The sequence below is a fragment of the Cryptomeria japonica genome, chromosome 1 (genome assembly GCF_030272615.1).
Source record: "Cryptomeria japonica chromosome 1, Sugi_1.0, whole genome shotgun sequence".
Lineage (NCBI taxonomy): Eukaryota > Viridiplantae > Streptophyta > Pinopsida > Cupressales > Cupressaceae > Cryptomeria > Cryptomeria japonica.
Genome location: NC_081405.1, coordinates 500,634,468 through 500,648,440, shown reverse-complemented (window position 1 = coordinate 500,648,440; position 13,973 = coordinate 500,634,468). Strand labels below are relative to the sequence as shown.

General features: G+C 36.7%; 1 protein-coding gene across 4 annotated transcripts; it reads right to left on the bottom strand.

Moving 5' to 3' along the window:
* Positions 1–4,879: 4,879 nt before the first annotated feature.
* Positions 4,880–9,917, bottom strand: LOC131073527 (uncharacterized). Of its 4 annotated transcripts, none has more exons than XM_058009974.2 (6): positions 9,196–9,917; positions 8,854–9,109; positions 6,787–7,379; positions 6,170–6,685; positions 5,386–5,535; positions 4,880–5,099 (listed from the first exon to the last, which is right to left on the bottom strand). In XM_058009974.2, exons 2-5 carry the CDS (start codon positions 9,074–9,076, stop codon positions 5,389–5,391), a joined length of 1,479 nt encoding a protein of 492 aa, XP_057865957.1. In that variant the 5' UTR covers positions 9,077–9,109; positions 9,196–9,917; the 3' UTR covers positions 4,880–5,099; positions 5,386–5,388. The 4 variants fall into 4 exon arrangements, with proteins under 4 accessions (XP_057865957.1, XP_057865959.1, XP_057865958.1 ...); XM_058009976.2 differs by having other exon boundaries at positions 8,854–9,093; XM_058009975.2 differs by having other exon boundaries at positions 8,854–9,339; positions 9,430–9,917.
* Positions 9,918–13,973: the final 4,056 nt, after the last annotated feature.

Sequence of the window (13,973 nt, the reverse complement as noted above, 5' to 3'; positions counted from 1 at the left end):
GGCATAGAAGACTTGGACATCTACATTACCAAGCCCTTCCATCCCTTGAAAGGTTAGTCAAAGGTATGCCTAAACTCAGTCAAATTCATGATAACACTTGTAAAGGTTGTGCTATTGGTAAGAATGTTAAAAGTCCATTTCATAAAAGTGAAAATAGAGCTAAAGACAAACTAGAACTTGTTCACTCTGATTTATGTGGTCCTATGTCTATAGCATCTCCTAGTGGATTCCTTTATTATGTAATCTTCATAAATGATTTCTCTAGGAAAACTTGGATCTACTTCTTGAAATCTAAAGAATCTGATGAAGTCTTAAGTAAATTTAAGGAGTTTAAAGCATTAACTGAAAACCTCTCTGGTAAAAGAATCAAATGTTTAAGATCTGACAATGGAGGTGAGTACACCTCTGGTAGCTTTCATGATTTTTGTGTTGAGTCGGGAATTAAGAGGGAGTTTTGTGTTCCATACAATCCTCAACAAAATGGTGTTGCTGAAAGAAAGAATAGAACCATTGTGGAGGCTGCAAAGGCTATGATCCACGACCAAGACTTGCAGACCTTCCTATGGGCCGAGGCTTCTAGAATAGCAGTATATATCCAGAACAGATGTCCTTATCGTGCTCTAAAGAACATGACCCCAGAAGAAGCCTTCACGGGATTCAAACCAGACATTAGTCACCTCAGGATCTTTGGAAGTCCCGTCTATGTTCATGTGCCCAAGGAAAAGCGATCAAAGTTGGAACCCTCCGGAAAGAAAGGCATGCTAGTCGGATACAGTGAATCCTCCAAAGCATTCAGGATTTACATCCCAGGTCAAAGGTATGTTGAGGTAAGTAGGAATGTTAAATTTGAAGAAGACATTGTGTTTAAGAAATCGAAAGGTTCCTGCGGTATTGATGAATCTAATGATAATCAAAATATAAACATTGATACTAACCCTAAGATTCAGAGGGAGCAAGTTGAACCTCCACCTCAAGATGATCATGATCATCCTCCAGAACCCATGAATCCCACTGATATTCCTAGTGACATTGTCGTTACCAAGAAGAGACCACTTTGGGTAAGAAACACCATTCAAGAAGCTAAAAGATTTGCTACTCCAAGTGGCACCTTCCGTAAAACTAAGAGACCTCAAGTATTTTCCAACTATGTTTCTTTAATGTGTAATCTCATTGAAATTGAACCTTGCAATGTTGAAGAAGCCTTAAGTCATCATGCCTGGAAGCTGGCTATGGATGAAGAATATCAGTCAATCATCAAGAATGATGTATGGGACCTTCTGCCCAGACCCAAAGGTAAGTCTGTTGTTTCCTCTAAATGGTTATTTAAAATTAAACATAATGCTGATGGTAGTATTGAAAAATATAAGGCTAGATTTGTAGCGCGTGGTTTTTCCCAAAAGGAAGGCATAGACTATGAAGAAACATTTGCTCCTGTTGCTAGATATACTTCCATTAGAACAATTATTGCTATTGCTGCTTCTAAGGGTTGGAAACTACATCAGATGGATGTTAAGACTGCCTTTCTCAATGGTGTCATTGAGGAAGAGGTCTACATTGAGCAACCTAAGGGATATGAGATTAAGGATAGATTAACCCATGTGTGCAGGTTAAAGAAAGCTCTGTATGGTCTTAAACAAGCTCCTCGTGCTTGGTATGAAAGAATTGATAAATATTTGCTAAGTCTAGGCTTTTGTAAAAATGATGTTGACCCTAACATTTACTTTAAAGTAGCCAATGATGAAATGCTAATTCTAGTTCTTTATGTGGATGACTTATTTCTGACTGGTAAAGATGAACTTATTATTAGATGCAAGAAAGAATTAGCTTCAGAATTTGAAATGAAAGATTTAGGTCTAATGCATTATTTTCTAGGTCTAGAAGTATGGCAAAGATCTAACGAAATCTTTCGAAGTCAAGGAAAGTATACTATTGACATTTTGAAAAGATTTAGAATGATGGATTGTAAACCAATGTCTACTCCTATGGAATCTAACTTAAAGAAGTTAAGTGTTTCTGCAGCTAACTCTGAATTTGCAGATCCATCCGAGTACCGACAGTTGATTGGATCACTGATGTATCTAGTTAACACTAGACCAGATATATGTTTTGCTGTGAATGCTCTCAGTTAGTTCATGAGTTTGCCCAAGCATGTTCACCTTGTTGCAGCCAAGCATATTCTAAGATACTGGCGGGGCACAGTTGGCTTTGGGCTGAAGTATCCACGTAACACTCCAATAACCTTGGAAGGTTATTCTGATGCAGACTGGGCTGGAAGCATCAAAGACAAGAAAAGCGCCTCCGGTATTTGTTTCAGCTTGGGTTCTGCAGTGATCTCTTGGGCCTGCAGAAAACAATCCTCAATGGCATTGAGTATTGCTGAAGCTGAGTATATTGCAGCAAGTGTAGCATCCAAAGAAGCAGTGTGGCTTCGTAAGCTTCTTGTTGGACTGTTTGGTCAGCCATGGGACCCTACAGTTATTCACTGTGATAACCAGAGTTGTATTAAAATGTCTATCAATCCAGTGTTTCATGACAGGTCAAAACATGTGGAAACCCATTATCATTTTATTCGGGATATGGTGCAAAAGGGTGCCATTCAGCTGAAATATGTTAGCACTGATGAGCAGGTTGCAGATATCTTTACCAAGCCTCTATCCAAAGTGAAGTTTGTGTACTTCAGGGATAGACTTGGTATTGTAGAAAATGAAACTCCAATTGAGAGGGAGTCTCAAGTTCAGTGATACTTTGTATTGTATAAATCCACCCTCTGCGAGCAATGTAAGGTGGTAATGTAAACTTCTCGGGGAGAAGTATAATTCTTAACCATCCTCTGCGGGCAATGTAAGATGGTGTTGTAAATGTTAGCCACCCTCTGCGGGCAATGTAAGGTGGTATTGTAAACTTCTCAGGGAGAAGTGTATTTATTAACCATCCTCTGCGGGCAATGTAAGATGGTATTGTAACCTTGACCATCCTCTGCGGGCAATGTAAGATGGTAGAAAAGGATCCTCTCCACCCTCTGTGAGCAATGCAAGGTGGATCCAGTCTATGCTTGTGTGCAAGCTGGAAGATTATGATTATGATTCTATTCCCTAATTAAGAGGGAGTGTTGTTTGTAATTAGGGCTGGCGGATTCCAATTGCCTTGGGCAACATTGGAATCCGCCTCCTTCATATAGGGCCAGGCCCAATACACCTCGGCTCCCACCTAAAAAGGCTCCCACGCTACACTTAAACACATCACGCCTCCTTGATAGGGCCGACCCTATCCTATTTAATTAAAAAGAATTAATATAATTAATAATGTTTAAATACAAGAAGGCCGACATGTTAAAAGGAAATAAGTCTCCTATAAATGTGACATTTGCGTCTCATTATTATCACTGAACTCAAGCAGATGAAAATTATATTCGGTGAAAAGCGAACTTCATATTTAGGTATCTGGCAACCAGCGAACTACTCTAGATAGCAGTAGTAGACAGCGAACTCCATTAGGTAACAGCAGATCCTCAATAGGAGACAGCGAACTCCATCAGACATCTGCAGATCCCTAATTAAAGGCAGCGAACTTCAGATCCTCAATAGCAGCCAACGAATTCCATCAGACATCTGCAGATCCATAATTAAAGGCAGCGAATGTCATAAGAAGCAACAGACCATACAGCGAACTTCATAAGAGGCTGCAAACCATATGTAATGTTCAGTTAAATTGAAATCATAATCAGATCTGAGGATCCTTTGGCTGGGTTTTTCCTCCTAGGAGGTTTTCCCAGGGTAACTGTGTTTTGTCTTTTGCATTTCATTTCCTTTATTATGCTTAAGTCTGGAAAACAATAAGTTAATTAACCTTATTCTAATTTTCTGAGTTTTATTCAATCTGAAAGTACTAAAATAACAAAAATTAAATTTTATTTTTATACTCGTGATCTAAGTCATAGGATACGGTGATTATTTTCATGGATGAGGTTCGAATTTAATTGAATTTCAAACTTCTATAAAAAAAATCGAATTTAATCGAATTTTCTCTATAAAGCACTGCTATCCGCCTCTAAACACAACTCAGCTGGTCGGTGGTATTCTTTGTATATGATTTGTATCTATTGGGTCATGGGTGTCTGCAACTGCTGGGTCGCCCTCGGATTTTCTCCAACAAGGGTCGCTATTCTGATAATTTGTTAGAAGTATACATATATTTAAAAATAAACAAAATTACAGAAGGCGAATTTTATCCGAATTTTTTTTCGAATTTTTCCCTTGTCAAATTTCATCCGAATTTCATGTCTGTCGAATTCAAATTCGAATTCGAACCTTGTGACTTAGCTCGTGATTGATGTATATTTGTGTATATGGTCAAAGTAACTTCTTTTTTATTAGATTATTGTATCTTTAAAATTTATTGATTAAATGGCATAAAACAAGTTTTAAATCTTTTAAAATCTCTATATTTCATGGTTTGTTTCAAATTTTTGAGTCTTTGCTGAGTTGGGGCACCAAGTCAAAGTCTCAGTTAAAGATCAGCTTATTGAGTCCAAGGTGAGTTTGAGTCTTGTACCTATGATCAAATGAACAAGACTTAATACACAAATGTTAGACTAATTTATTTTTCTTTGCATTTTATGATACCTCAACAAAAGCATATTGATGGGACATTATTTTTGTTGATGTGGGCTTGAAACCTTAAATTTAAGCAGTTATATAAGTAATCTGCTAAAAAAAATTGAGTTTCACTATAAATTACTATATACGAGTTTGAGATGTGCAAGGTTGGGGCACTCAACTACTAAATACCCTCCCCTATTTATCTACACATTTACACATCTTGTAAAAATTATGTGCGCCAAACATGTTCATGGATTAAGACAAAGAAAGATCTTCATGGATTAAGACAAAGAAAGATCACAAATTATATTTATAGAAGGTAAAATATCCTTTTCAAAGGTTCTAAAGGGTTAAAATTTGGACCTTCCTTTCTCTTTGTCAAATTCCAAATCTTTTTCACTGAAATTTGATATTTGTTTATTGCTGCCATTAATTCAAACCCAGACACTGAAGTGGCTTCCAAACATCAAAATATATTTGCTCACTTGTAATATATGTCACCTGAAAAGCATTTTGTTGGGCATTTGTGAGAAAAACAATTCCCTGTAACATCTCGAATAGAAAAGGAAAGAATGGGAATTGCGAGTTAATTTAAGTTTCAAAAATGGCAACACATAAATTATGATGATTATTAATAACCAAAACACAAATTTAGGTAAGGTCTTAAGAAAACAATGAGTTAGATGTACCTTTGGCAGGTCAGGGAAAGGCATAAAAACTCTAAACTGAACTGAAAATTCAATAAAGAAATTGATTGGCCTGTTTATTAGATTTGTTGTTAGCTGACCTTCTAAGAATCTGAGAAGTCTGGAACTGGGACAAGAACATCAAAGTCACTCAAAGTCCACTCTGCAATCTCATCTTTGTCACTCACATAGATTTCTGTTCCAACATCAACTGATGTCCACAATCTCTGTGCTGGTGTTGTCCCTGGATCCTGCAGTAGGGCATCCACCCCAAGATTTATCAGTCAGATCTACAATGTGAAGCGTCATAATTTGAATAAAATTCCAAATTTAATCAAATTTTGGCCGACTTATGGTAATGGGTTCACTACTTTAATCCAGTCACATCCACAATAGGAGTGCCATTTTCCTGCCTTGATTATGATCTAGATTTTAAAATTATCATCCAGAATGCATTGATGTTGAATTAATTTTTCATTCAGATTACCCTTTCTGTAACGGGAGAAATGGTGCAATTTAGGATAACACCATCAGGGATGATTTTTGGAAGTGACATCACATGCCATTGTCAAACCTAAAGGCAATTGCAACATGCACAACTAAAAACAGATTAAGCAGATTGAGTTACATTATGATTGAAGGAATTAACTAGCATTTTATTCCAGATGCTGTTTACCTGGTACTTGTCTTAGGCAAATTTTATAGAATAGATACCTTTTATAAGACATCTAAACCTAAGAGTATCTGTATTATGCAGTACAGTCCTTTGAATCATGTATTGCTTGACACGTTTGCAACAAAAATGGAAAAATAATTCATTGTATTTGTCCGTGATTGATACTTACATATTTAAAAAGTATATGTGAAAAGGAGGACATGACTTACTTGATAGAAGTACAATCTGTTAGAAAGTGCTCCCACATCTAGCTCCCATGTTCTACCATCTCCAATCCATCCTTCTCCCATCTTAGAAGGATAACCATGCACTGCCCATTCTGGATGAGGCAATATCTGCATTATCTCCTGTGCCTGAGGATTGCTGTATGGATCACAAAGATTGAAAGGCTCCTCCAGATGGTGTGCATTGCCTGGAGAACAGTATAAGTGATATGCAGCATATGGGAAGTTCTCGGTATCATTTCTGTAGATTTTTCTGCCAGTGGCAGTGATGTGATAAGGTGGGCACACATTAAGGTTGTTTGGTTTGCACCAATTTGTAATACTTGGATTTATGATCATTTCACTGTATCTAGTCACATCTGTTTCTACGTCTCCATCACATGGTCTTCCATCATTTTTCCAGCAACTGCCAATATCAATGAGATAAAACTGGCTCTGTGGACCACCTCCCTTCTTCACATCAAGTGTCAATAGAACCTTAAATTTTGGTGATTCTGGCACCTACAGAGAGCACAATCATTCAAGCATCAAGCAATTGTCCAGAAGCTTTTCTTCTCAAATAATTGAAACTACAGTATAAAATGAGGAGACATGGAATTGACCTGTTTCATCATTCCACGAGTCTCATAATGGTATCCTCCAGAGTATCCATGTGTAGCATCAGCACGCAGATACAGCATTAACCAAGGGTACTTCTTTGAAGTTTTTAATTTATGAGAAAATACCCAGCTCCCAGTTGTAGGGTTCTTTTCCCATTTTACAGAATAGTAAGAGGTGCTGTCTATTCCTGATTGTAGATCAGCATCCAAGTCATAGCTTCCATAAAAACTGCCAGATAGACTGTTTCCTGGTTGAATTTCTGACCAATTGTGGTACACAAGGGGCTGATTCATGCACCCATTACCGAAACAGGGGAAAGTTCTATTTGTTCTGATAGGGTCCTCCTTTACACCATTATTTGGGCACAAAGCTGATTTGGTGTCAAAGTTTCCATTCTTCAACATAATCATCCAAAACTGCCAGGGCTTTGATCCACCATCAACTTGACACAAGGAACCCAGATATAGCTCCTTTTCCGCTGCATACAGATCTACTTTAGAAGGATTACTGAAGGTAGAATTGGGAAATGAATCGCCTGCACTTAATCTGTTGTCAGCTTCTTTGACTCTATAATCTACTTCACATCCAGCAGGACCTAAAAATGGTCAAATAAAAGAAGTTAGTAAGAAATTTGTAGACAAGCATTTAGAGAAACATAAAATCAAATATGCTGTTTCCAGATTAAAATAAATATAGGATCTATATCTGGGGAATAGCATGTTGTTCTGAAGCGTGGATAGAAACAAGAAAACAGGATATTCAATTATATGTTTACAAACTCAAAATTAGATATCTAGAGAACAACTCAAATTTCAGCAAGAACTAACCTCTATGGTCCTTTTAATAACACTAAAGACAGAATTCACTCGTTCTTCAATATCTAAGGTGGATTCCCAGATTTGGAGCTATGGAATGTAGGGCGACAATGTGACATATGAAATCTTTAAGGCATCTTGGAAGTTGGAACTAAACTCAGCAATAGAGTACCACAAATAAACTTTGTGGCAAAATGCTCATCTCACTAAACTAATTAATAAAGTCGCACACATGAACCTTCTGTGGCGAAGTGCTCCACCAGATTCAAAACTTTTTTGAGGAAAAACCTATTGGCATCCCTGAAAATCACAGTAACCTGTGTATATAGAGTAAAATTGTTCAAATACATGACCGATTAAAAAACATATATTAAAAAACTTAGAATCAAAATAGTCAAAGCATTAAAACAAAGTTTTCTTTCTTTGCCTTCCATTGTTACAGAGAAAGATTATTTTCAATGATCATGTATATACCCCACATATCCCTATCCTAACTGTGTCAACTTATAAAGTCTTGAGAAATTGCCAGAAGAGCTGACAATTTTCATCTCTGCAAAAGCCCCCACTGTATTCCACACCATATTGTTGTTTTCTACCATTTTAACTTCAAAACTTGTCTACATATGGCAAATGACCGAAATTACACATTCTTTATTGGATTACTTACCATGCTATGCTACCTTAATAAGATCAGGTACAGCCTTAAGGTATTAAGAACGAATCTATAAATGCACAATGTAGTCAACCCCCTGTTTTTCAAGTCACTGCCAAACAAACTATATGATTATAACTCTATTCCACAAATGGAGATACTTACTCCAAAAAGAGGGAATAGAAAGATGAGATGCGATTGTTACCTAGGTCCTACATAGCTCCCCTCCTACCAGTAGATGCCCCGGAGATATCACTAAAAAGTAAGAACCCATTTCTAAGATGAAAATGAATTTAAGGCACTTGAAATAAGTTTGTCTCTATTATATTGCCCACACTTATTTAACCCCAGCAGCTACGTATCAGCTTTGTCAGCTCTTAGTCAAAGCAGGCAAGGTAACTTGAATGCCCAAGGATGCCCAAACTGTTTCTTAAATTCAAAATGTGGAAAAACAGGCTTGCATCTTGAGGAATGTAATCAGTAGCAAACTAAAAGTATCCCAATTTTTCTAAAGCTTGTTTCTTTCAGATCAATGAAACTCCATAGTTAGCCAATATAATTATTTAATAACATTTCTAGCAATGTGTATATCAAATGCAAACCTGGAGTTGAAGAACAATCTAAATCCGAGCAATCTGCATATCTAGGGCTTCCCATGCCAGGAGCTTCTGCTCCCACTTCATTGCATTGATTCCATCCTTCTAGTGCAACTCTCACTCGCTGGCTCTGCATACCAGGATCCCCCAAAACAGAGACATAATCTTGACCATGCCCACAAATCAATGCCCCCATTCCAAGACAAAACAAGATCACCGTCGCCTCCATAGCTACCCAGCCTCAATCTGCTGCCCAATCAAACTACAAAATGTTTATCACACTTCAGAAACATTCAACTGAATTGCTCGCAGCCAAATTTTATAAGCACAAGCCACAGTAATCATTACCTAATTCATGGCCATATGATAGAAGCGCTATATGCAGAGCATTTGGTTGTGCTTGGAAATGAATAGTCGTGAGTTTTGCAAATAGATTATTGGCTTCTGTCTTGACGTTTGCTAAATACAAGTGGGCATCAATCACTCTCCCACCTGTTTGCAATGACCAATGTATTATTTTTTTCAAACTTGCCGGCATACGTGGTTGAAAACAAAAGTGCAACATGAGTAGATTAGACGTACTGTCGGTATACCAAAGTGGGTAAGAACAAATAAAGATGTAACCAATATCGATCTGTAGCTTTATATCTTGACGTCGCCATGCTGAAAATGTATCCAGCACTACAGGATGCTCTGGCGGCAATCTGCTACACATGTTATTACCATGTGGGTTTCTCCCTAACCTCTTGATAGAGTATTTAGAACACAGCTCACTACATTTTTTTCTAATATTCTTGCAGAGTGGCCATTAATGTATTAGCTATTTGGCTGAGAGGTAAATTTGGATTATAGCTCGGGAAACCCTAGCCTATAAGATTAATTGATATTATGATAAACCATTGTTATATATATTTTTAGATTGGAGAGTTTTCGAGAGAAACTGGGGCGATTGTTGATTAAAAATCATCGTGCAGGTTTACCCGAATATCGATTACTGGCCATGATGCTTTTATCATATTTCACTTCGCACGGTGTCTCGCCACATTCCGCTTACCAACCTGTCAGATCTGTTCATAGAGTATATTTATATTTTTCCTTGCCCTATTATCCATATTTTGTTCTGGAGCTTCTCTTGTACTATGTGGGGCCGCGGATCGGGAAGAATATCAAATAGATAGACAGTATTTCTCTAAAGGTTTTTCAAATCGGTGCTCTCAAATTTATAAAATAGAAAGATTTAAGAGATCTACCAAGTTTATTGTTAAATATATTAAAGTTATTCTCTTTGTTGGGTGCTTTCTAAAGATTCTTATTAAAAACTTGAAATTTATCTTAGGGACTTATTTTGGAAGTTAAAAGGGGTTTTCATCATGTGACATGGGAGTATTGTTGTCTCCCTCATGATTTTGGAGGTTTCAATTGATTTCTATCTAACATCATGAAGTGAGTGGCTTTGATCATTTAGGCTTTAGGCTTTAGATAGTAACGAGGCATGTAAAAATTTGGATCAATCATTGCATTTCTTATTATAGAAGGGAATTTAATTTTATATCTTTCTTGTCACAAAAGAGTTCATTTAAATTTGAGAGACTTTCATGATGAAAACTATTTGGAGAGCTTAGGAAGTCATTAAATCTTAGCTTCTTTGATATGAAATTAATTTTTGTAATGGTCATGTCATTAATCAACAATCTATTTGGTGATTTTCTACTTTAGATTATTAGGACCATCTTATAACTAAAACTCCTTAGGTTTGTGCTTTGAGGTTTTTTTAAAAGGGAATCAAGACCGTTCTTGATATTTTTTTTCGAAGTGGCCTAGAATTATTTAACATGGCTTAAAGCTAAATCAAAATGACATTTATACAATCAATTTTGTGAAACTTATGAAGTGGTGCTTAATTTTATTCATCTAGATGTTATTCACAAAATTGGAGGACAAAAAGATTGGAATCAATACCCTGGCACACCAATTCACAATTATGAGCCTCACAAAGGCTATTCTTGGGTTTCACCTCATTTTCCTATGGTGCCTATTTTAAACTAGAGATACTTATTGCAATCTTCATTAATTGTTTAGCACTACAGATTTCATATTGTTTGGTCAGTGGTTCTCAAGCCAAAACTTGCTCACTTTTCTTGGTGTACATAGTATTTTTCAAAGTCTTCTAGTTGGATCCAAATTAACCCATTTTTGGGTTTACGATCCCTGATGTCCTTTTATGGTCATCACGAGTCTCTTAAGAATTTATTTTGATTGTGTTCCTATACTCAAGCTACCTAAACCTATATTCATATATTTTTAAGCCATTTTGACCTAAATAATTTTCTGAGCACATGGTTTGTTAGGGGATTGGCCTAGAGTCCCTACTAGATTCACCTAGATCTAGCCCATTTTCAAAATGAAAATTCTTTCTAGAATTTGAGAGGATATAAATGTTGGTCTATTTTTAGATGTTATATTTATCCTTTTTTTGGTATAATAAAGCCATTATTTGTTTATGTGCTAAGTTGAAGATTTAAGTGCAAGCCAACAAGGTCACACTTGACTTACACTTGGAGTTGTTCTTCTTTAGGTGTTTTTGGGCCATTAGGATAATGACCCACATATTATTGCCATAGTCCCTCCAACCCCTACCTCCAATCGATGTTGTTATTTTTCTCATTGGCATCATCAAAGTTTTGGAATACACTATGCTCAAGGAGGATGCAACCCACTAGCCATCATTTTTCTTCTGGCCATAAGAGTGGGAGATGGTCAAGTTTTGACAAATTCTCTTGATTGGCTTTTGTTATTTCTCTTGTTTGTGATGTTGTAGCAAATAGGTAGCAAAGGCCTCAAGGTTTCCATTTTCAATCCCTTCACTAAAGAGCTTCAAATCTCTCTTGGCTTCCCTACCACTATTAACTGCAATTGCATCAAAGAAACCTACCATTGAGCCCTTGGTTAGATGAATAGTGATGGAGGAAATGGCCTCCATCATCGAGTCATAGTTGTCTCTTGTCAGCACGAAATGGTTGATATAGATGCCCCACATAGACTCCCCCAAAATCTATACAACATTGGAAAAGAAGAGTTCATACACCCTCATCTCATGAATATGTCCCCTCTCCCAGGAATCATGTTCAATGATATTCATCACAACCTCTCTTTCTAGTTCTCCAGATATACAGAAGATCCTCCCCATTATTACTCAATGCCCTCTTCTAAACATTTGCAAGGCACACCCATAACCTCCTCTCTAGTCATCTCTATGCATCCTACTTTGGTTTTCCCTTCAACTTAATCTTTATATAGAAACTAGTAGCTTCATAATAGATGCATGTCATCTTGAGGTTTTCCAAGGCAATCTAAAGGTTTCTTGGATACCACCAATAGGTGATTTATCCATATCTCGAAGCACATCATCCTGAAGTTGTCCAAGAGTAAAATCTTGAATACCACCAATAGGTGATTCGTCCATATCTCTCACAGATCTCTATAGCCTTGTTGTCGTATCTACGAGTTTTATCAATGCACGATTGAGCATGAGACATTCAAAAAGACTTGAGATGCCACTTTCTACAAAAAGGCCATTTCATCATATAGCCTTTGCTAATGTAAAGCTTTTTCATCATACATTTTAATTTATATTTGGTGATCATGTGTAGGCGAAGAGCACCAATAGATAACATAGTTCCAATAACCATCACCTTATTATCATGTTGACCCCCCAATAGCCATCATAGTGAAAACACCATTAATAAATTTGTTTTGTACCAATAGCCGATCATTTTTTGTAATTTTTTGTTCATAATTGGCCCATTTGTGCACCACTATTGGAACATTTGTGCACCACTATTGGGACATTTGTCAACAAGTACTAGCGATTTTGAGTTGACGATTACTGGAACATCTTTAGCTAGGTATCAGGCGACACTTTGAAATGTGTAATTTTTTACCTTTGTGCACATAATTGATTTCACAACATGCATCATTACTACCCATAAGCTAGATCAATAGCTATAAGCATTTAAGTCGCATACAAAGACAACTAAAAAAAAATCAAAATCTGATGTACTATTTAGGATCTGTGGCTGCGCGAAGCTAGCTATGACGGCTACTGGTGCTCTTCCCCTATTGCTTTATTTGTTATTATGATGCTAGTGCATATCTCTTGACTTGGTATAAATCCAATTTGTTCATCATAGATCAGTTTCCGAGAATTTTCTTTAGGTAACTGGCTAAAGTTTTTGCCAGAATTTTATAGATAGTATTGCATAAAGAGATGGGGCAATAATCTACTAATGACAAATAGGTTTCTTTCTTTGGAATGAGATCTACTACAGTGTTGTAGATATCCTTAATTAAAGAAGTTGAGAAAGTACAACTTCTGAGATCCCAAGAGATTGGAGACAGAAACACAATAAAGGCTCTGAAGAAAAAGATTATCATTCAGAGAGGGAATAAAAAAGAAAATTACAATACAATCCTTATGAAAGGAGAATATGAAACCCTAAAGATGTGCAACCTTAAAGAAACCCTAAAGGGATAAAGAGTATTTAATAATTAGAATAATTATTAAATACCTACAATATTATTAAATGCCTAAGTTTAGCTTAAGCATAGAGTATAATAGACTAATAATTAAATAAATAATTATTAGCTAATACAAGATAACTCTAACACCCCCCATTAAGATGAACTTAGGGAGTAGCTAAAAACCTAAATGCGGGAAAGAAAAATACAACTACATGAAGAAGGCAAAAATTTGGGTCCCGACAACAAAGCCTGATGAGGTACCCAATCACAACCAAATCTCTATGAAATAGAGAAATAGAGAAAACTACATGGGAAAAAACTCCACTCCAAAAAGAGATGGGAAAAGCATGCAAAAAAAACATGAAGGAAGGAAGGCCTCAATGAGACCTCCCAAGGACAACTTCCTTCACCCCAAGCATAGAGTGCAACTAAAGGTAGCGCGGAGATGCAAAAGGTTTAGTGAAGATGTCAACAACCTGCTCCTCTGTAGGTGTACTCCAAGATGAGAAAGCCATCATGAACCAACTGTCTAATGAAGTGCATGTGAAGCTCAATGTGTTTAGACCTCTGGTGCTCCACTGGGTTGCGAGAAAGGTGAATGGCAC

Bases quoted from the DNA above. Each gene is read 5' to 3' on its own strand.
- LOC131073527 (XM_058009973.2), bottom strand. From the start codon at position 9,076: ATGGAGGCGACGGTGATCTTGTTTTGTCTTGGAATGGGGGCATTGATT. The intron at 7,380-8,853 runs GTTTGCATTTGA...GACCATTTTTAG, and splicing joins AGATTGTTCTTCAACTCCAG to GTCCTGCTGGATGTGAAGTA. The intron at 6,686-6,786 runs GTCAATTCCATG...TGCTCTCTGTAG, and splicing joins CTCGTGGAATGATGAAACAG to GTGCCAGAATCACCAAAATT.